General features: G+C 44.1%; 1 protein-coding gene across 2 annotated transcripts in view; it reads right to left on the reverse strand.

Annotated features, from left to right (window-relative positions):
- The window catches only part of Tbc1d14 (TBC1 domain family member 14), a 111,515-nt gene that overhangs the window by 6,618 nt on the left and 80,790 nt on the right, over positions 1-24,107 (reverse strand). For both annotated transcript variants that reach the window (XM_057771808.1, XM_057771809.1), the window contains 8 exons: positions 22,458-22,540; positions 20,230-20,347; positions 18,756-18,862; positions 13,170-13,250; positions 10,936-11,030; positions 6,734-6,805; positions 5,944-6,072; positions 4,090-4,199 (listed from right to left, as the gene is read on the reverse strand). In XM_057771808.1, coding sequence (XP_057627791.1) covers positions 4,090-4,199; positions 5,944-6,072; positions 6,734-6,805; positions 10,936-11,030; positions 13,170-13,250; positions 18,756-18,862; positions 20,230-20,347; positions 22,458-22,540 — 795 coding nt within the window. The remainder of the gene's footprint in view (positions 1-4,089; positions 4,200-5,943; positions 6,073-6,733; positions 6,806-10,935; positions 11,031-13,169; positions 13,251-18,755; positions 18,863-20,229; positions 20,348-22,457; positions 22,541-24,107) is intronic.

The following is a 24,107-nucleotide window of genomic DNA, read 5'->3' on the forward strand; positions in this document are numbered from 1 at the left end:
GCGCATGGTAGAAACCTTATTGCAGCTTAGGGAGGAGGAAATGTCACCTAACAGTCTTGCCCACAGAGAACCTATGGCTAAAGACTTGGACCTACAGGCCACAAAACAAACTTCTGGCTGTGTTCAACTTGCTCAACCGGACTGGTTCCTAGAAATGAGTCTTTCATCCAACACTGGTTCAGGCGCACCCTCAGCTGCTTGCTATCCTACCCACGTTCCCCATGTTTCTAAGAAAGTCAGGAACACATAGAACAGGGATGTGAGTTAAGAACCCATGGGCCTGTGGCAGCCAACTTCCTTTGTAGACTTGCATGCAGGCAAAGCCAAGGTGACCACCCAGATTCAGTTCAAATTCAGACACTGAGTACAGAAACACTCCTGGTCCCAAGAGTACTCAGTAAAGCACTTTCTGCTGCCTGCAGCCCTACCCTGAGTCAGCAGCATCCTCTCTGGTCCAGCACCTGGAAGGTAACGGTAAGCCCTGTACTCAAACAAGGTATCTATTTTTCTAGTTCCTCGCAGAGTCTCGTGGTATGGTAGACGGAAACAAGCCAGTGCTGCTGCAGTTTCCTTCCACCATACTCAAAGCCCCAGTTAGCCAGCACTTCCAAGGGTGCTGGAGGGTTCTCTCCCCCACCCCCCACCCCCCGACTACAATGTGGTACCCACCCTCAAGGTATCCTGGGCAGATCCAGAGCCCAGAAGGTGAGACCTATGAATGAACTTAGTACAGAATGCAATGGAAACCTAATCACTGGCAGTCACTTCCTTAAACCTACCCCACAGAGTGATAGCTCTTCATCTCAAGGCATATATGGAGCATCTGCTAGGTCTCTGGACTAGCTCAAGATTATTGTTACAAAACTCACATCTCCAAACAACTCTGCCATTGGAAACAAGGGAAAAATCTCCTGGGACGTTAAGGTACCTCTCGTCAGCTCTCCCATAGTATTTAGACCCTTGATAGTTAGAACATTCAAAATTCCATAGGAAATGAAGACAGCTGACAGGCCATTTCTCTGATCTTCAAGTCCATAGCAGAGACAGTTAAAGAAGGGTCCTGGCCAGCTACCTTCATTACGCTCTGTCCTGCAGGGCTAGAAGGGGAGGAGGCTGTTCAGAAGAACAAGTGGACAAGTGGCTTTAGGTCACTGGCGCCTAAAGGGACTTGGAAACAGAAATGTCCATGTCCTGCCCAGGACTTGAGCCAAGGATGGGGCCAGGCCTTGAGGATATAGAAGTGAACCACGAGGCTCTGAGAGGAACTAGAGAAATAGATACCTTGAGAGCATGGGTGGTGCTGGAGGAGGGTAGAGAGCAAGCAGAGCGGCTAGGTGTCTGCTCACCCTACGCAGCCATCTCTGAGCACCCATGGAGCCACACTTGATCCCTAGGGCTGGACGCTTCTCACACACTCTGTGCACTGTGCAGGGCACATAAACATGATTCAGGTCAGACCCAGTAATTTTGAGCATAAATGTAACTTGAGGAGGTGGCAGGACACAAATGGAGCAGGCTCTGGAGTCACACTAAATAGTACGCACACTGGAAGGTGGCACTGGACGAGAAAACTCCAAGGACAAAGCAATGAGTATTTTCGCATGCAGCCTCTAGTGACCAGGACTTCCCCTGACCATCAGCACCTAGCACTCTTGGGAGCCAGGCTCATGCAGACCATTAATAACCGAGTAAGGATAATCAGAGAAGGCACTCCCTGAATGCAGTTCAACTTCAGCGCAGCACTTCTAGAGCCGGCCTGTGAGCCTAGCCCTGTAATGTGACCACACACATGCAGGTATCCTACTTGGCCCTTACTTCAGAAAGCAACAGCATTATATCAGGAACAAGCCACCCGTCAGGCCCTCAGGGAAGCACAGTACTCAGAAGGTCTCGGTCATCAACCACATCATGGTATAAAGGACTCAGAAGCAAAACCCGGTAGAGCCTTCTTTCCTTGTGGACACCCTGGACTCACAGACCTGCAGGCTTGGAAAGGAACACACAAAGCTGCCCTTCAGACCATGACTTTCAGGAAACAACCATCATCAGACTCCAAGTCAGTGAGAGTAGACCATCATGGACAGAACAGAACATTTTAGAACACTCTCCATATTGTCATGGTGGTTCTGCTTCATGGAGCCTCTGTCCCAGTATACACAAGTTAATGTTCTACTGGGTTACGACACAACATGCTGCATTTTTTAACCCAAGGTAAAAAATTTTTTTTTGAATAGAATCCAGCCTAGAATCTAAAGTTCCTGTGGAAGCAATCAACAAGACCAGACAGATGTTTAGGCTTCTGGCTGTGGGGAGGGTCTGCCTCCCAATGACCTTTTGTTCTGGGCTCTAAGTAAGAGAAACCTAAGGGTTCAGGGTTGACAGTCCAATATAGATACAAAACTTAGGATAGCAAGGAGCTATCTGTGTACTCAAATGTTCATGAGGAGAACAAAAATCATATGTTAAACAAAGGTACCCTTTTTAAAGAATATCCCAAACATTTATATGTAGCACAAACAGACAGGACAGCTGAGTATCCCCAATGGTGGCCCATCCAAGCCTGGGGCTTACATTCTATAACAGCTCCAGTGACTTCAGCTACAAGTCCAACCACCAAACCCTCATACATGTAGTCAGCTGGACCAGATGGTCACCAGGTTAAGACAGAAACAACACAGTGGATATATGACATTCATTCCCAAGGATACAAGACAGGTCTGCTCTACTGAGTGATTTGGTCTAGGGTAGGCAGTACTTATTCATCATCTACAAGTCCTCTTGCTTCCCAAAGAAAGTGAGGGGAAACTCACCAGTTCAGAGTGGCTGAGTAGTTCATTCTACCTCTCTGAGTTAGTGGTGCAGTACAGTTGGGCCTTTGGCAAAATGACATCTCTCCCCTCAAAAGCCCCTGCTCCAAGACAGAGTAGTCATTTGAAATGCCTAAACAGCCAATTATCATGGACTCTGCAGGAACACAATTAGAGAGCTTTCCTGGCCCTTGTAGATCATAACACAGTACGCCATGCCTGGTTGGGTCACAGCGGTTCTGAGGCACTCTCTGCCACCACATGACAATTGTTCCTGCGGCACTCAGGTCTCCGGGTCCCTTACCTGGCCATCAACCTGGTACATGTGACGGTGAGAGCCACCCTCTCCTCATGACCACAGCTACTTCTGTACAGAGATGTAACTGATCTACTGCTCCAGCTTACAGTTCTGGAGCCTCCTACTTACAGGTCTCAGGAAACTTCTATTCAGATTTCCCATAAAATTTTCATGCTCAAAGTCAAATATGGCCCTCTGTGTTTTAGATATCAACTGCTGACACCAGAGATCCCTTATCAGCACTCCTGATCCCCTGGCAAGTTCACAACACATTCCTAGGACCTGCAGGTGACTCCTCTCTTTAATCTCTATCAATCCCCGCTCTTCTTCATTGAGATCTCACCCGAGAGCTCCTGCCTCCCACGCTGCTTAGAGATAACTTATACAACAAGCACAGGTTGTCAGCCATCTCCTATGGCCCTCAGCTTGGCCTCGGAGACCCAGATGTTCTGGTTTCCCAAAATCCCCACCCTTATTCTCAATCTTTTATGATGTCCCTTGGCTTACTCTGAGGCCCCTACATGCTGTTTCCCACACCCCAACACCCTAGGTTAGGGTCCATCACCTCCTCTCTCCCCTTCTATCTCAGTCTCTCCTACAGGGCAGTGCAATGACCAAAGCTCTGAACCCACATGCTGCTTCTCCCTTCCACACTAACTCAAGCTCCCACATTACATCAGTGGTCTTCTAGTAAAAGGTCTGTCACAGACTTGCTGCCCAGAAACATCTCATTTAATGGATTGGCAATAGCGTTTTAAAAACAGAGGGGTTCAAGACACTGTCTATTGAGGGAGTCTAGAAGGTCAGTCAAGTCACAGACTGTGACAAAGAGCCTAGAGAATAAACAATAGGCACTCAAGGCAGAGGGGAGCTGGGAAGCAGGACAAGGAAACTCAGCTGAGCCCTCCAAGAAACTGGCAGTGACAACAGGAAAATGGGCCAGGGATGAGAAGTGCTCTGGAAAGCAGGAAAGCCGAGTCTTACCAATCGATCAGGTAGATGTCTGCAGTTAAGTTGTTTTTCTTGAAATGCGCGAACAATTTCGGCAAGTTTTCTTCAAAGAATACCTCAAATGCAGCAAAGTAAGTCAACATCTAGAGAGACAATGTTAAATACACTAGTAAACTAATGATCAACATGAGTTTCCAATCCACAAGAGTCAAGAGCTTTGCACGCTTAGAATCTAATAAATGTTACCCAGGTAACATGTAGACAACATAATACTATCTCTAAGCTTCTCATAGCAGCTGTGTTCACATCCTATCATTTCTTCAAGTTACAGGGAAGACACTGAAACCCAGAGCAATTGCTTACCTTGCCACACAGGGGCAAGGTACCGGTACATGGTAGAGCTGGGACTTTACCACGGTCTGTAATGCTATGAAGGTTGCAGCCACATTGTGAGAGATACCAGGAAAAGCAAGCTGCCTGCTGCCCATGTCTAGCACATTCACAGAGGGAGAGACAAGACTAGAGTCTGAGGGAAGGGCAACACAGCTCCAGCTTAAACATGTAGGCCTTTGACCAAAGCAAATAAAGACACTACCACAGGCCAGGTTCTTACAAGCTTTGTAAGAAAAGAAAGAAAGCAGGGTGGGAGGAGAGAAAGCATGAAGCAATCAATATGAAGGAAGAGCTCCTGTTGGGTGGGAGCAACCACGCTTGACAAAAATACTGTTCATGAAAAGCCTGTCCTCAGGTGCTCCTGCTTTTGAGGTGTTTTCCTACTACTACACAGGGGCTGCTGGACTAGGTCTACTTCATACTCCTTACACAGCAGTGACTCACTGCCACACTGGGGTCTTGGCAGATTTCATTTACCACTCCATTTCCCCAACTCCATTTTAAACCCTTCTCATATTTACAACTCCATTTTAAACCCTTCTCATATTTACAATTAAATACAATTATATGATAGCAATCTCTATGCAAACTCCTTTGTTCACAATTACGACTGTTCTCAAAACCAATTCTTACAAGAAGTTTGTACCAAAGCCACTCTGGAATACCAAATGATCTTCCTGAAGGACCCTGCTAGCCGACACTCCCCTAACAGCCAGAGTAAGCAGCAGCTTCAGAACAAAGACTGTTGGGATCTTGAAGACATTTAAGGAAGAAGCGCTCCAAGCTGACATATACCATTATATAGCTGAAGTCTTGATAGACTAGTGGTAATGACTAGGAAATCAAAGCAACACCAACTTAAAAGCTGTTGGATTAGTGAGTTTTCTTCAATTAAGAACAAAGTTTAGGACCCAGATGGATACAAACCTCAGCTCTCCCATGTAGCAGATATTCTTGACAAGCCACTTCCCTCCTCAGTCTGTTCCCATGTCTGGACTATGCAGGGGACTCAGCTGTGAAGTATGTGAGGGTCTCTTAAAGGCCACCAATGACAAAGGCCATCTACTCAGCACACTAAGCCACTGCCTTGCTGAAATAAGGGACCAGGGTCTGGAGCACGTCTCCCTTTCTCCTGTGCATGCCTGTGTTCCACAGAGCAGCAGCCCTCGTGTAGTCGACTCAACTGAGGGCAGTGCTGTTAAGTCTCCCTAACACGAAGTGCATATGCTTGCACAGAAGTCACCCTCCCACCTCCACTGAAAGGGCACAGTGTTTCAGACACACTGTCTCCCTAGGAGAACATATTAATCTGTTCATATAAGGGACAATGGCCTATATGTTTCTACACTTAAGTTCGTGTATTCTTCATTAAAAAACAGCCCATTATGCATTTCCCACCTTGAAAACAACAATGATTGGATGAAAAAACAGAATGATTAAGTAGTTCTTGCTGCATAAAGACATGATACTGGGACATACACGGAGCATACTCACAAGGCCATGGTCCACTCGGAAAAATGCCATTTGACAGGGTTTATTCAAAAGATTAGAAAAAGCAATAAAGGCATCTGCAGTGTCTAGGTTCAAGATCAACACTGCAGCTATAAATGACATGCCCTGAACCTGAGGAAGGAGAGAAAGGTTATGTTAACTAATGTGGTCATAGAAGTCATAGCAGCTTTTATTTATTAAGAGAAAACAAAACACCTTTCTGCTTTTTAAAAAGGCCCTCACAGTCACCCATTCACCCCTTAAATAAACCCTGTCAGATCAGATCCACCTTCCTTGGAGCCACAGCTCTGCCTATCAGGCACATGCTCTCTCCCTCCATCCCCTACCCCTTCTAATGGAAAATCATAAGCCAGCCTCACTTTAGGCCTCTGGCATATGAAATACTGCACCTGGTGTGTGGTGCTGTGGTCACCTGTATGAACTTAGCAGGCTTAAGTAAGACCATGCACACATACACATCTGTTTAGCCACAAGTAGAGCAGCATCACACTTTCGAAAAACTGTTAATGGTAAAGCCTTTTCTATTTAATTTCAGGGGTAAATCACATGCAAAAAGTAAATATCACATCTAGTTAAAATGTGATGAATGCTACAGAGCAGCCATATCCGTCCAATTTCTTCAAAGAAACTGAATCAACTCATTTGTTTCAAGATTTTTCATATTCTTCAAAGCCTACAACATCATTCACTATGAGAGCTGGGCAATGTTTTGACTTTCTTTACAGACCATAACATCATAAAAAAAAAAAAAAAACTGGAAAGCATCACTTACATAACCCACATCCGGCCGGTAACAAGTATAAGCGCCCAAAATACTGTGCAACATGTCATGATATGGACCACCCTAAAAGGATTGACATACCAAAATCAACACATGCATAAGTACTGTTAGTCTTAGAATAGCATCCAATACTGTTGCTGCTACTGTCACCACTGTGGCCCTGCTGATCTCACGGGGGGACTTTGCTGAGCACTGTGCTAGCAGCTCTAGACGCATTATGCAGTTTAAAAAATGAGCTAGTAACTTGCTGTTAATAAGAAGTCTGCAATTCTGTCTATGAAGTTACTCTAGAAAAGTTAAAGGGTCAGCCGTGAGCAGTGCCCTCTGGAAATGCCCCTCCTTTTGGCTCATGTTAAAGAGTCATATTCTTTTCCAAGCTCAGTAGGTAAACCAGGTAGTCAAGACTCCTCAGAGCAAGTGACCTAAATGAAGTTCCTACTGCCTACATCTACCACATGCTCTTATACAACACAGGAGTAAATATTCTTTCTGGTATATATGACTGGGAAGTTACTCCAAAGGTGCCTCTGGGTAGCTTATAAAGGAACGACATGAACTAGATTATCACATTTTCTTTTTTGATTTGGTTGGTTGGTTGGCTGGCTGGTAATAGAGTCTCACTGTATAGCCAAGGATAGCCAAATCCCTGCCTTAGCCTCTGAAGTGCAGAATTACAGGTATACGCCACAATTTCCAGCAAAAACCATTACATTTTCACCTATTTAAAAAGCTGTATCAAAGAAACATTTTCAAAGCACATAGGCCAAATAAAGAAAATACAATGGGGGTGGGGGGAGGCAAAATACAGGGCTGTGGACAATGGTGGCAGATCCATGAGCTGACCTGACCTGAGGACTAGAATGACTGCAGAGAGTCTATGTGATCTGAGACTGAGAAAAACTATACTGTTCTTTCCTTAAAGGATTTTCCACCTTGTCATTCCATCCCTCATGTTGGTGCCAGATCTTTTCCTGAGTGCCCTTAGCTTGTGCTGGACTCTCAGGCTCTCTCCCCAGCCTTTGCATTTAGTATTATCCATTCCCAAGACTGAAAACCACTGACCCAGAAAGTCTCACTTAAAGGAAGCCTGAGAGAACAGGCTACCCAGAAAGGGACCACAGAGCTTCCACATCCCATCTTTAGAGCTCACCCTCTGCTGCCAGGCAAGCACCAAGGGACTGTCCGTCTCAACACTTCTTTTTTTTTTTTTTTTGGTTTTTCGAGACAGGGTTTCTCTGTGGCTTTGGTGCCCGTCCCGGAACTAGCTCTTGTAGACCAGGCTGGCCTCGAACTCCCAGAGATCCGCCTGCCTCTGCCTCCCGAGTGCTGGGATTAAAGGCGTGCGCCACCACCGCCTGGCTCCATCTCAACACTTCTGAAGCAGAATTTAGGGGACATGTTTCAGGAGAAGCCCTTTCAGACCCAGTAATACAAAGCTGGGCCTCAGTCTCTGCAGAGCCTTTACAGGCTCTTAGGGTTCCATGACCCTGAGGTTTGGCCCTCAGCACAGCAGGACCTTCACAACATGCTAGGAAGCCTGGCTTGCCAGGCTCTGAGTTCCACTTGCTTCCTTGTCTCAAATCTCTGTTTTGTTTTTTTTAAAATATTTATTTATTTATTTAGTATACAATATTCTGTCTGTGTCTATGTCTGCAGGCCAGGAGAGGGCACCAGACCCCATTACGGATGGTTGTGAGCCACCATGTGGTTGCTGGGAATTGAACTAGGACCTTTGAAAGAGCAGGCAATGCTCTTAACCTCTGAGCCATCTCTCCAGCCCCTCAAATCTCTGGTTTTACTTCTGCCCATGAGAAAGGATACAAGGCTTCCCCCGGCAGTCAAGAGCCCAGGCAGCATGAGCTCCTTCTGAAGACTCCCATGTTCCCACTTCTAAGCTGCCTGAAGTGAAAAGTCTTAAGTTGTTCGTGGATCCCACTGTTGTTTAGTTTCAAATACAGTCAAAGATAACTAATAGTCAGTATAGGACTGATGGCTTCCCTCTATGAGTCAAGTACTAAGAATGAGACTATAAAGCTATGGAGATCATCCTTAATCACAGATGAACAGATTACGGGGCAGAGAGATTAAATGTTTTACTTGAGGTCAAACTACTAGTAAGAAGGCAACTGATCAGAATCAAACCCAAATCTGTGAGACCAAAGTCAACCCCCTTCATAAGGTAGCACTGCCTAAGCCTCTTCAGAGCTGGAGTCACAGGAGCCCCCATTGAGGTAGAAAGGCCCAAGTGTTCAGGAGGCAGAAGGCCTCTAAGGAGATGACTAGGGAGTGGGCTACAAGGTATGGTGTGGAATGAGGCCTCAGAAGTGTGCTGGGAGAGAGAGGCAATCCTTCAGAAAGAAAGAACTATTCTGAAGATGCTGCTCAGCTGAGTCCACACATGCCACCAAGCCTGGGCAGTACTCCCAGGGTTTATGGGCTCGACATTGAACCAAACTTCTGAACAGCTTTATAGACTTTTCCCCCTGCCTTGACTGAAAGAGTCTGAAGGACTCAAATGCAAACATTTCCAGCTGAATTAAGATCCTCTACACCTAGACACTGGGACCCTGCTTTGTGGAATTACTGAGACAGCAACAACCCTGTCACTAGAACCCAAAGAGTCCTCTTGGCCCTCCCTCCCCAGGCACCCACAGTACTCAGACTGGTGCTGCCCTCAAAGCAGGCTAGTGCCCGATGCCTGGCCAAGTCATGCTTGCTGCCTGCTTCTCAGCCACAAACCAGAATCCTAGAACTCTGTGCTCAACACACTCTGCTCTCGCTTAAGAGCAGTCCTTACCAGTTCTGCATCCACCAGAACAGAGAAACCCTGTGAAGAGGCTGCAGGGCCAACTGCGTCCTCATACACATTCTTGCACAGAAACAGGGTCCCCACACTTCTGTCCCAGCTGTGCTCCCACCAGGCACATGCTCTCTGCCAGACTACATTAACTAAACCTAGTGCATGCACAGACAAGACAGCTGCCTTCTTCCTGTATGCGACCTGATTCTCCACACTCCAGAAGAGGACAGTGCCTCTCCTGTGCTATTAAGATTGTTCAGTCCATCCACACTCCTCCCAAGTCCACTGAAACTCAAAGTTCTGGGTCTATTCATTCTGCAGCCATTTAAACAACTCATTCTGGCTTGTTCCACCATAAACCACTGTGTGTAAGGCATGTTAACAAACTGGGAACCATGGTGCATGACTTGAGATTTCAAATACTGATCAGCAGGCAAGAAGGTGATTGGAAGGAGGCACAACAGCCAGGAGAGGTGAGGGAGGCTGCTGTAGTGACCTACAATGCCTACGCTCTCAAATAAGGCAGTGAGCATGGAGAAGGTAAAGGTGCAGAAATATTTTGGAAGAGACCTTACAGGAGGGAGGTCTCAAGGGAAACCTCTGGGTGTACACCTCTTGGTTCAAAGAACACAAGGCCTTGAGAGAGGACTCTCAGATCTACTGCCAGGCATCCTTGTCTGTGCCCAAATGACTGAGGGGAGGCCTCTCTTGCTCCACTAACACCCAAAGACAAGAGTTCATCCCCATACCTCCTGGCTCATCATCTCAGAAATCCCACCACCTCTGTTCAGCCAGTCATCCTGACTTCACCAAGGCTATGAGGCACTCCTTGCTGGCCCCACGTTCAGCAGGTCCCTGAAATCACATGGAGGCTCCTACCAAGAGAACACAGCTACCTAGAGTTCTATAAAGAGAAGAGCCTTTAATCCCTGCACTTGGGAGACAGAGGCAGGCGGATCTCTGTGAGTTTGAGGCCAGGCGATTCTATGAAGTGAGTTCTAGGACAGCTAAAGCTGTCACACAGAGAAAGCCTGTCTCAAAAAACCAAATTAAAAACAAAAACAAAAAACAAACAAATAAATAAACAACAAAAAACCAGAAGAACATGAGCAACATTCTGACAACACAACCACCCATAAGCCCTCCGCACCACCTACTGAGACACCGGAATGCATCTTTACAAAAAGAATCAATTACCTTTAAAATAGAAACATGATCCATAAGAACCAGTTACACTCATTTTAAATATCTAAATGCATTGTAGCAACACCCACCTAACTCCCCACCAACACCCTATATAACAAAACCCTTTCAAGCAGGACTACAAATACACGTGGCTCCGCATTCACAAAACTTAAACAGATAACACTCGTGACAAATCCCCGCCACTTACTTGCTGGAAAATGCAGAGATTAGGAAATGTTCTAGAAATGTCCAGTTTAATAAGCTCCAGACTGGCCTCTCTGTCAGCTGTTGAAAACCCAGCATCTGCCAAAAGAGGAAAAGTCATTGCACTCCTCAGCACAGACAGGGGACATTACCAGGCTCTGAAGCTTTAGAACTTGAGATAGAGAAAGATGCTCTTTATAAGCACAGATCAGTTATGCCTTGTTTACACAGTACAACAATGTGGGAGTCCCCTCTGTGTCCTGTGATTACCACTAATGAATAAAAAAACTGCTTTGGACCTATAGCAAGGTAGAACTTAGGTAGGCAGGGAAAGCTAGGCTGAATGCTGGGAGAAAGAAGGGCAGAGTCAGAGAGATGCCATGGAGCCATGGGGCCGCTGCCAGAGTCAGACATGCTGAAAACTTTGCTGGTAAGCCACGGTCACGTGGCGATACACAGATTAATGGATATGGGTTAAATTAATATGTAAGAGTTAGCCAATAAGAAGCTAGAGCTAAGCCGGGCGGTGGTGGCGCACGCCTTTAATCCCAGCACTCGGGAGGCAGAGGCAGGCGGATCTCTGTGAGTTCGAGACCAGCCTGGTCTAGTTCCAGGACAGGCTCCAAAACCACAGAGAAACCCTGTCTCGAAAAACCAAAAAAAAAAAAAAAAAAAAAAGAAGCTAGAGCTAATGGGCCAAGCAGTGATTGAAATAATATGGTTTCTGTGTGATTATTTCGGGCTGAGCAGCCAGGAACCAACAAGCAGCTCAATCCCTCCAACAGTATCCACCTTCATGAAGAGTGCATGGCAAGTGCAGAATCTCTCTCCAAGGATTACAACGCCTCACAGCACCAGCCAGAGCATCACCATATTATTTTCTAGAGTCTAAAATCTAAAAATCAAAATCTAGTTTGATTTACTTGTCATCAACAGCAATCAGGAAAATAAATACAAGCTGGGAAATGCACACAATGAACCTAGGCATGGGAAATCACAACAAGGATGATTGTTCCACATAAAGAATCTCTGGTGAGAATCTGTTATGTGTTGCCTCAAAAAATTAAAAGTAAAACTCTACATGTGATCCAGCAATCCCACTCCCGGGTGCGCAGCTAAAGGAAATGAGAATGTTCACTCCATGTTCACTGCAGTACTATGCATGGTAGTCATGAAACTCCTCAACCTACATGGCTGTCTGCAGGTAAACAGACAGAATAAAGGTAGCAGATATGGACAACAGATGAACTGAGAGATATTGTGCCAAGCAAATCAACCACAGAAAAACAAGAACTGTACAATATCATTTGTGGATTCAGTCTAAAAATGTTGAACTCAAAGAAACAGAAATCAGAATGGGTTTACTACAGGCAGGAGAGGGGGGGCAGGAAGGAGCCGGAGCCACACTGGTCAAAAGATACAAAATTTCAGATAAGAAAAAAATCCCTACAAAATAGTGGCTATAACAAATTATTCATAGTATCATTGAAACAGGTAAAGACCAGAGGAGAGTTGTTTTCCCCAGTTTAAAAAAAACACACACACACAACAAATTAAGGACTAGGGACATAGACCAGTAACAAAAAGATGGCCTAGTTTATGTAAGCCCTGAGCTCCATCCCCAGTGCTGAGATAGAGTGAGGGGGAGCAATCTGTGAGGTAATAACATATTACCTAGTATAAATTACCTAGGCAAATCCTAACTGTTGAAATCCCTAAAGTCTAAAATCCTGAAAATATAATTCTGAATTTTTTAAAACTTATTTAAAAGCATTTACTTACATTTTTATTATAAAGTTATAAATGTTTCAAAACATGTTTGCATGCTAGGCATACAAAATCTTGTCAATTTAAAAATAAAATAAAAATAAGATCAGACTATGTTTAAATATTCATAAATAATGTTTTATGTATTTTTAAATTCCAGTACCATATAAGATAGCATGAAAAATCACACTGCCCATCAACAGAGGCATTGTTCTTGTGTGCAATGGGGCTTTCCTCTAATCTCACAGATATGTACTGCTGCTGCCTCTAGAAGCCAGCACTCAATGAACCAGGCTACGGGGCAACTTTAATTAAGAAGCAACTGGCTCTGAGCAGGAGACACAAACCCTTTCAGGAACGCAAGATTCTATTCCTTCTACAATCTAACAATTCCTTTGCCATAAAGCCACTCTGGAGCCAGTGCAGAGTGCTACTGTTGTGAGTGGCTGCTCAGCGAGGGCAGAGCTGTACCTTCATTCTCCACTTCTGAGCCGCCAGTGCTGAGGGACCGCCACCGCTCCTTGGCCCGGGCAAGACAGATGTCAAAGAGCTCTGAAAGAAATGTCACTGGTGAGTCTTACTTGTACATGTTCCTTCACCAATGCCTGTGGTGATAGCTTGTTTGTACAAATAAAGCTTGCCTGAAGATCAGAGGGTGGAGCTAGTCACTAGCTAACCATAGAGGTCTGGAGGTCTGTACAGACAGACAGGAAATGATATGGCTGAGTGGAGAGAGGAAGTGATAAGGTGGGAAGAAATAGGAACTTAGTTTCTTTTTGGTTGGGAAGTTGAGAGGTAAGGTTGCCATGGTTTTGCTCTTTTGTTGCTCTGATCTCTCAGCATTTTCCCCAATATCTGTCTTTGAGCTTGTATTATTAAAACCCATTAGAACTTGTACTACAAACACCAGAGAACACTATCTCCTCCAGGACAAAGTAAGGCACTTTTCCCAGTTTAGCCTGAAAGCACCCTGCCTAAGACAACTGCTTACAAAGGAAGACCACAAACACTGCCACGGAGCTTGGTGTCTTCCTCTGCTACACAGCTACCTCTTCATGTCTTGCTCTCACTTTCTGTGATTGGCCTACTGCCTCTTGGAAGGTCAAAGTCTCTAGCTTACTTCCATATCTAGACCAAATGCCCTAGGGGCTGAAGAGATCAATCAGTATCTCGTCTCTGAACTAAGGGTGGACAGAGTCTAACTGGTTTCTAATGGCTTTGGGTCATAATCTCCAAAGACAATCACAAATGCTTTAATCTTAAATAGTGACGTTCTTAAAGTCTAAAATCCTAAAAATAAAATTCTAAAAGAAAAAAATTTAAAGACATTTCCTTACATCAAGAGGGGGATTTGAGAAACAAAAACAACAGAATACTTCATGTGCTGCTTTGTACAACAAAATAGTCATTACAGTGTGAACTGTAAGCATCACAGTGGATGAAAGACATTATATGCTTAATCACAAGCAGATGACCTATATACACAGAAATATGCTGAAAAGGAAAGTGTATGAACGGCTCTATCACTATGGTTCATAACTGTATTCCAATGTTCCAACTGGCCATGTGAAACATTGGGTCAAACGATCTAAATCTTTGATCAAAACTATGAAAGGTTACCATTGTACATATAGTCACCCAAAGAGCCCAGACTTCAAAGAATGTTCTACAAATGCAGATGTCCAATCTGCATACACACAATCAAGACCATAGTAATGCACATTCACACAGTCAAATCTGAAAGAAATGCACAAAATTAATTGGGGCAATTTCTACTTGGAACACTGAAAGTGGCATGAAGACAAAGCACACAGCAAAGGGGCTAGAGAGATGGCTCAGCAGTTAAGAGTACTGATTGATCTCCTAGAGGACCTAGGCTCAGTTCTCAGCATCCACACTGTGGCTCACAACCACCTGTTCCAGAGGATCTAACACCCTTTCTGGCTTCTTAAGACACTACACACATGTGATACACAAGCATACATGCAAGCAAAACACCCATACCCATAAAAAAAATAAACACAACGTTAAAACACACACACATGCATACATTTATGCATATACACATACAACATAACAAACTGTAAAAAATGCTGGGGGCTTAAAAAATGGGGGGAGGCTTAAAAACAAAACAGAATAAAGGACATTTTATACAGGAAACCATTTTACAGGGGTAGAATATGGGCAGCTCAATGGAGGTAGCTCACAAAAGCTGACACATACAGCATGCTGCTCTTTCCTTTAGGCCATGGTTCTCCTTGGAGATACATCCATGTTAATTTTCTAAGTTCTTTGAGGATTCACCATACACAGACATGGCTGTTCCCTGTAACACCTGTTTCCTGGTCTCCTGCACTATACTTCTCGTACCCATTTCACCTGCATTCAACAAACCACAAAAGCAGAAGCTCCAGAAGCAGTACCAGTGATCAGCCTGAAACACTGTTGCCAGCTTCTAGAGGTATTCCACATATTTTATTTTCAACAGGTAAGTAACTACTGACTTCTTCAGACAAATGCTGCTTGACTTCCTGAAAAGCTACTGAATGTCATTAGCTTGGAGACACACCACTGCAGACAATTTTTTTGTTTTTAAATACTGGCATTTTAGACCCTGCAGCTTTGCACAACCAATCCTTCCAGAGAATCTGACCTTCTCTTGTAGCCTTTTCTTCATGGGAACCGTTTTTGAAATTCAGTTTCCAGGATTTCAATATTCAGAATTTTAACTTTCAAAACTATGATTTCTGAGATTAAGATGAGCACTGTCTTCAAATAAGGACATGAAGAGCTTGCTATCCATATGGCATAGGATTCCTCATCTTGCTGCTGGAAGGGTTGGGGTGGGGAAACTGGTACTTTGAACATGCAGAGTTCTCAAAAACCAAGGATTCTTGCTGTCAGAGAATTTATGACAGTCTCCAAATCTCTCTCATATTCAGAACCTGTGTTCCAGCAGTTCTGCTTCCCAGGTGGTTTGCTAATAGTCAGGTAACTTCATTTCCAAATAACCGCTACATGTTGACAGACTGGACCACTGGAGTGCCACAAGCCATGCTCATGGCTCAACAGCACACACAGACCTCTGGGGACACCCATGTCCCACTCCCTGTACCGCTGGCATTCTATCTGAGGGATGCTGACAAGTCACTGCCTTTCACCACGGCTAACACTTCACCTTTCTCATCATTTACTCTGCAGGGTAAAGCACAGCAGCCTTCATGCATTTTACTGAGTGGCATTATTATAATCCAGCCAGTAAAGTGTTGACTAATGATCCCATTCTGGCCTTGTGACAGCTCTAACATGCATACAGTCAATGCTTGTGTGTCATGGCAAACGGGCACAGTTATATCATACAACATATCATTGTTATCCAAAAGATAAACACAAAGGTGTCCAGGCTGGGGGTTAGAGCATGCACTGGGACCTCTGCCCACTCACCTTCTAGGAGGTGGGCATGTTCTGATATGGGAAGTCCCAGCTTTGTTCTTTTTATAAGCTGAACAATTAGAAATTTACTGCAACTCAACCTAATCGGACTAGTAAGGCTTCATTTGTAGAGAAATCAGGCTTGGAATCCAAAATTAGGGTTTTGTTCAAAATATTTTTGTCATTCTCAGAGGAGGTACACAAAATAACTGCATGACATGTGACCACCAGCGCTCCACATCACAAGTGAAGAACTCAATAGCTACAAGCGGAGACTGGCCACCCAGGAATGAGAAGAGTCCACATTCAAGCTCACAGAATCTCCCCCCATTTTACTGTCAGCATGGATGGTAGCAGGAGCAGAACGGTTATACTTTTATCTCAGAACCCCAGGCTCCAACCTCTTTTTAAAATTCTACTTACTCAGAGAAACCCTGTCTCGAAAAACAAAATAAATAAATAAATAAATAAATAAATAAATAAAAATAAAAAATAAAATAAAATTCTACTTACTATTGTGCATCACATATGTGTGATGGGGGAAGGACATACGTGTGCCACAGCATACATGCAGAGGCCAGAGGACAACTTTGTGCCATCACCCCTCTTCCTCTACCTTTATATGGGTTTCGTAAATCAAACTTAGATCACTAGGTTTGCATGCTAAGTGGACGCAAACCACCTAAGCAATGCCACCAAGGCCCCTAGCCCCAATTTCAAAGTACAAGCCTCTCTTCCCTAGGAGTAAGGCTTGGGTGTTTTGTTTTATGTGTGAATTGTGTATGTGTCAGAGGGAGGTTGGTGTGTTTATTTGTTATTGGATTTTGTTGTTGCTGTCAATCTCCCACACAACCCCAGTGCTGGGATACAGACAGGAGCACAATGCCTGTTCAAGAGTGAAGCTTGTTAGTGCTACTGGACACTGCCAGTCTCAGTAAGTCTATTTCTACAACCACAAAAAGAATAGAACTCTGGGTCTTCCCAAGACAGAGCATGAACTTCAGAACCAGCCAGAAGTGGAATGAGAATCTTGATCTCACATACACTGGCCAGAGATACAGGGCACAGTGCCTAACCTTTTTCAGGAAGAAAAGGAGGTCCCAAGACCTGCCTGAGACCACCACAGCTGCTGTTAAATAAGACATGAGGTAGTGAACAGCAGCTGGTGCTTGGCACCCAACAGACCAAGATCTGGGAGGAACAGTACAGTGATGTCAGAGCCATGTTCATAAAGTGCATTTATTCATTCAACAAATACTTCATGGGGACCTGCCACATACAAAAGATTAGACTGGGCATAAATGACAGAGTAGACAGCAGTGCAGCAAGATCACTATGTGGGGACAATGGACAAGATACAGCATTCAGAGCAGACAGACAAACTATATAAGGGGGAGATAGTACCAAAGCACAGGTACATGGGCAAAATGTATCCAGAATTAGGTAGTTTCTTAGCCTCATCTGTTATCATCCAGTACATCACAGGTTTTAAGTAACTTAAACTAAAGCATCAGTGAGAGCCAAAAATTAAACATGCAAACACTACACGTTATATCTGATTAGCCACACAGGAACTGTTGGCAGAGTTTAGAAGACTTTCAAGCACAGACATCTTTGCGTGCTCAGTAACTTCTCACCTCTTCTTCTGAGAGACTAAGATCTACTTCAAGTCAGATATTACACATCTTCTCACACGACACAGTAACCTAACTAGAGGTGTGAAGGCTTAGGAGTCTCTACCAGAATAAAAGCAGCTTGACTTCAATGTGCAGGTAGGCATGGGGGCCATAAGAGGAAGAAGAAAAGCCTGCCTGCCAGAGCAGCTTACTTTCAACAGCAAGAAATGCAACTCCCCTGCATTAAGGCTTCATATTTAATCTGTGTGCTCCTAGAACTCTAATATACAGAGCCCAACTGGACACTAGAGATACATGAATAAGTAAATCAAGGCTGGTGTGGCAGAACACAAAAGAGATTTGGGAATCTGTTTTAGAGATAAGGTTTCACCCTGTAGCCCAGACTGTCCTATATATCTCCCAACAACCCTTTAGCCTCAGCCTCTCAAGGGCAGATATGTACCACCATACCCACTTGTTTTTTCTCAAGGTTCCAATACTAGAGATTGAATTCAGGGCTTTGCATCTTCCAGCCAACCACTCTAGAATGGAGCTAAGTACTTGAGAGAGATGATAAACAGCTTAAAAACTTCAACTAAGGGTCTCCCCCCCCCCTTACATGATAGCTTAATGCCCTAATGATACCAGCCTTAGCCTCTCTAGGGCTGAAAAAACAAACAAACAAACAAACAAACAAAAACCTACCAAAGGGTATCTTAAGTACCTAACCACCTCTACTCTCCTAGCTGACTTTTGAGAAGAGACTCTGCCTATCGAACTCCACTGAGACTTGGAGCCCTGTGTCTGCTGCTCTAACCTCTCTGGAAACTGGAGCAGCCAGCACTGAACCCACTACCCAGATACCCTCAAAAAAGACAGGCTTACCTGGCCTTTCCACCACAGCTTCATGGCAGTGGTTACCATCCATCCTAACATGGCAAAAGTAACAGAAGGGAGTCCCAGAACCCCGGAGATGGACCTTAATGCCTAGGATCACGTGGACACTTACCGTGGGTGATGTTCAACTCGTTGCCAATGGCCAAGCTCCACACTTTGCCTCTTACACTCGGAGGAATTCCCTGCCACCACAAGTCTCGAACCTTCTTAGAGCACCACCTAAACAGAATGGAAGCCAGAGTTTCTGAGTTTGAGTTCTGAGAAAGATGAGATGAGAAAGGTTCATTTGCACATAAGCCTCACCCCCTCGTCCCTTCCTTTAGGAGCTCACCCTCTTGGCTCTACTGAAATCCAGATAAGCCTTCCACTGCTGTGACAGGCACTGTGAACCAGGTTGTGAGTGACTGGTAGAAGCACACATGAAGGACTGAAAGTACTTTCTGAGCAGAAAACACAGACAGAGGAAACAGACTGGCCTCCTAAGGACTGTAGAGAGCTGTGCATAGCTTAGGGGTGCAGGGCACAGGGAAAACATGCTAGGCATGGGGGGGGGGGGCATGGCAGCAGCTCTCTTCTACAGAAGTATAGTAGGACAGAGGCTCCAAGGGGCCTCACAGGGCAGCCCAGAGACAGGTGACAGTCACACACTACTGTAGACAGGATGCTAATTGGGAAAATCTGAATAACACAGTCATTCAAGTCAGTTGATCACAATGACCCTGCCTATGCTGTGCTGACCACACAAGAATAAAACGAGATGTACAGTAGATCCTCAGAAGTGAGAATGCCACAGCTGTCAGACACTGTGGGGTTCCACTCTGTACTGACACTGCAGGATGACATCAAAGACAAGTGGTTTCCACTCTCAGAGAGAGACAGATGCTCAAGCAGACCGTGCCAGGAGACTCGGGAGTCTTCCCTACAGAGAGGAGGGAATATCTTCCCTGGAAAGACTGAGCTAGAGAATAAACAGGGTTTAGAAGGATGAAGAGGGCCGGGCGGTAGTGGCGCACGCCTTTAATCCCAGCACTCGGGAGGCAGAGGCAGGCGGATCTCTGTGAGTTCGAGGCCAGCCTGGTCTACGAGAGCTAGTCTACAGGCACCAAAGCTACAGAGAAACCTTGTCTCAAAAAAAAAAAAACAAAAAAACAAAACAAAACAAAACAAAACAAAAACAAAACTAGAAGGATGAAGAGGTTCAGGACACTGTAGACAGCAAAAGGGCAGGCAAAATTCCAGAGGTTACAGACTAACAATTCCCAGTGGTGTGGCCCCAGGGAACAGTCTGCAGAGGCAGGGCAGGCCATCTCTCACAGAAGGCTGTCCACCAAGGGACACAGTTCAAATTTCATATGGAGACTCACAAGAAGTATGGAGTGACACACGCATAAGCTTTACAAACATGGCTCAGGCTTAAAGATAAACTGGAAGATGCTGTCACCACATCCAAGGAACAACAAGTCTGCACCAAGGCAAAAACTAATTTTATCAAAGGCTTCACAATGTGTTCATTCAATTACAGCTGCTGCCCATAGACTCAAGAAAGGAGTGGCCACACTCAGTAGGCAGCACGAGAAAATGCTTACATGGTTTCCCAGTTGGGCAAGATCTCATTATTCCAGGTGAGGACGGCATTTCCGATGCTCTCTTCAACCTTGCACCTTTCCTCCAGCTGCTTCTTCCGCCTCTGGGCTTCTTTAAGCTCTATAAAACATAATTAAAACAAAGAAGAAAACACTGAGCAGCCAGTACCCACCATTTTCAAGTTCTGTGATTCTTCACAAAGAATCACGGTGCAAAAACATCAGAAAAATAACATTGAAGTAGGAGTTTGAGATGCGGTTCAGTGGTTAAGTGTTCACTGCAAAAGCATGAGATTTAGATCTCTACACCCATATAAAAGCTGAGTATGGTCTTATGCATGCCTGTAACCCCAGCACTAAGGAAAATAGAGACAGGAGGATTGCTAGTGGCTACCAGTCTAGTCAAAAAACACAGGCTTCAAGTTCAGCAAGAGATGTTGCCACCCAATCAAAGCAACAGAATGTATCACAAGACCACTCATGTTCCCTACCACTCTTTCTGAATGTGATCTTTAAGCTTATTCCTAACAGTTTGTGCAGTATTATTATTACTGTTGTTGTTATTATTATTATTGTTATTATTGTGTATGGGTGTTTTGCATATATATTTATAAGTATGTATGTGTATACATATATGTGTGTGTGTGTCATGTACATGCCTGGTAACCTCAGAGCTCTAAAGAAGGCATCAAACCCCTGGAACTGGAATTACAGATGGTTGAGAGTTACCATATGTGTGCTGCGAACAGAGCTTCTACAAGGGCAACAAGTACTCTCAGCCATTGAGCCATGGTTCTAACCACGCACACAATTCCTTAGTTTACTCCATGTTAACTTCTACATCCATGGGTTCTCCAGCCTCAGACTCAGGTCTGTACCAAACATGAGCACACTATTTTCTTGTCATAATCCCTGAACAATCTTCTGATAAATATCTACATAGTGTAAAACTATTATGGGCAATCTACAGATGACTTGAAATATATAGGAAGATATACATAGTTTATATATACATAGAATATGCCATTTTATAAACAAACCTTGAGCATCTTTAGATTCTGGCAACAGCAAGAGGTTGTGGAACCCACTCACTCATGGATACTTGAGGACAGTTATAGTTTTTTATGATGAGAGACATAACAGAATTTACTAATCACTTTATATAATTTCATAACATTAATTTATACCATAATGCACCCCAATCACTATCATATCTAGAACCTTCTCATCTTCTCTTTGACTGAATTTGTTTTTATTAACCACTAACTCTCTGTCTGCCCCTCCCCAGGTGGATCCCCTTCTGCTTAAGAGGATCTCAATACACTGTCTCCCGGCAGTCAAAGAAACGGAATCATAGTATTTGTCATTTGGTTCCTGGTGTGCTTCATTTTGGATCAATCAGGTTCAACCATTCTGTAACATGTCAGAATTTCCTTCTAAAGGGTGAATGATATTCCATTTATTTATTATATGTACTTTAAAAATACTCTAGAGTCCTACAAAGAGAGTTCCAGGACAGTCAGGGCTGTCACACAGAGAAATCCTGTCTCAAAAAAACAGAAACAAAACAAGCACTCCAGATCCAGAGCTTTTTAGGATAGGCTCATAAGGAGTGTCACTATTAGGAGGTGCGGTCTTATTGGAAAAAGTGTGTCTGAGTTCTTAGATCAGAATGTACAACTCTCACTGTGCTCTGCACCATGGCGATATTGAACTAAACCTCTGTAATCCATCATCAATTAAATATTTTTTTTATAAAAGTCGCCATGGTCATGATGTCTCTTCACTGCAACAGAACCCTAACTAAGACATTAGGTGTTGCAAAGAAACTTACCAAATCCACTCATAACTGTGAAAACAGCCCAAGAAGGGGAAAACAGCTGCATGTCACTATTGGCTGCAATTCTTTCTAGCACATACTTCTTACCCTACAGTCTCTTTCCTCATGTAAGTCTATGTGTTCCTTGTGACAGGTTCTTGTTATATAGTAAAGACTGGCTTTGAACTCAAGTCTTCTGCCTCAACTTCCCAAGTGGTTAGGTTAGCAGGTATGTGCTACCATACCCTCCTCTCATGTAAGACTGTTAGGCTACCAGGAATAGAGAGAAGCATCATTGTTTGTTTAATGGAAAAACTATACATGTCGAAGTGTAAAGACCGTCATGGAGGAGAGCTCCGGAAGGGAAGAACAAAGCACCCGCACCACAGGATGTGACGCGCTTTCACAGTACCTCGTTTCTTGGCCTGCACCACCATCTCTTCATATTGCTGTCTATGCTTTTGGGCTTCTTCAGCTGGTTTTGCTGGGAGATTTCTTGACAGGAAATAAGTAGGTTTGCATGTTACAACTAGATAAAAAGTCTGAGGAAAAAAATTCCTGAAGCATTATTGAATAAAAGTTAAAAAACCCAAAGTAAAAAAAAATCAATTATTTAAAGCTATAATTCCTTCATAACCTAAAACTCTATTTGTTTTGTTGAGACAGTTTTACATAGCCCAGGAGACCCTACTACCGTAGCCACCTAAGTGCTGGGACTACAGGTATATGCTACTTTGCTCAGCTGGTGACAGAGCCTGGGGCCTTACACACACTAGTCAAGAGCTCCACCACCGAGCTATCTCCCTGCAGAGACATTTCTTACAAAGCAAAATACTCACTGAGAAATACTGGGTTATAAAGATACAGACAAAGAAGTACCCTATTCTGCAAAGAAACTGATTTGACTGCAAAGCAGTAGTGTCAACGGCTGATCCTCGCATCAGGATGACCTCACAGTATTATTATATGCCAGTTTAAGAGCTCAGTTTCAGATCAGTTCTTGTTATAATCACACTGTCTGCTACAACATTTTAAGAAACATTCCTCTGGATATGTCTATGAGGGTATTTCCAGACTAGTTTAAAGAAGGAATGTGGGTGATACCACGCCAAAGGCTGGAGGAAGCAAGCTAAGCACCAGCATTATCTCTGCTCCCTGACTGCTGATGCAATATCATTGGCACCTCACACGCCTGCCACCCTGCCTTCTCCACCATGATAGAGAAACTCTCAAACCATGAGCCAAAATAAATCCTTACTTCCTTGAGTTTCTTTTGCTGGGTATTTGCCACAGCAATGAGAGTAATAACTAATATAGTTCTGTAGTTCCTTTGTTCTTTTCTATACAAATGCACACAGAAGCTATACGCATTCCATAGAAAATGCCAGTGGACTCTGGCAGCTGATTAATGAGATGTGGTGGTACCTGGCCTACAGCTCACAAATACCATAACCATAACCACTAAGTTCCCTGTGAGATTGCAACCCACGACCACTGGCTAAACGCGGCAAGTCCCCAGTCTACCTCTCAGTACACTAAAAAAGCTGGTCTTCTCTTCACCCTAAAGTTCCAACCTCCTTTTCAGCGTTTCCCCAATTCATGGTCTCCAAGAACCAGGAACTAACAGCAGATACACTCCTGCTTAGACTTCACATTTTAATTTTTTTAATTATATTTTCTCTTTTCTTCTCTCCTCTCTCTCTCTCTCTCTCTCTCTCTCTCTCTCTCTCTCTCTCTCTCTCTCTGTGTGTGTGTGTGTGTCTGTCTGTGTGTGTGTGTGTGTGTGTCTGTGTGTGTCTGTGTATGTATTCAGAGGGTAACTTTCAAAAGTCAGTTAGTTGTCTCTTTCCACCATTCAGGCGCCAGGAATCAAACTCATCATCAGGCTGGGCAGCCAGTGTCTTTCTTTACTCACTGACCATCTCACTGGCCTGACTTCACAGTTTTAAATATCAGAAATGGACAGGACCCTGGAATTGCCTAGCCCAGTGCTGGACAGCCTGTTGTTGTTCTTCTCAAGTAGGAGACCTTCTCATCAATACACTTTTCTATGTAAATTCAC

The sequence above is a fragment of the Chionomys nivalis genome, chromosome 6, assembly GCF_950005125.1.
Source record: "Chionomys nivalis chromosome 6, mChiNiv1.1, whole genome shotgun sequence".
Taxonomy (NCBI): Eukaryota; Metazoa; Chordata; class Mammalia; order Rodentia; family Cricetidae; genus Chionomys; species Chionomys nivalis.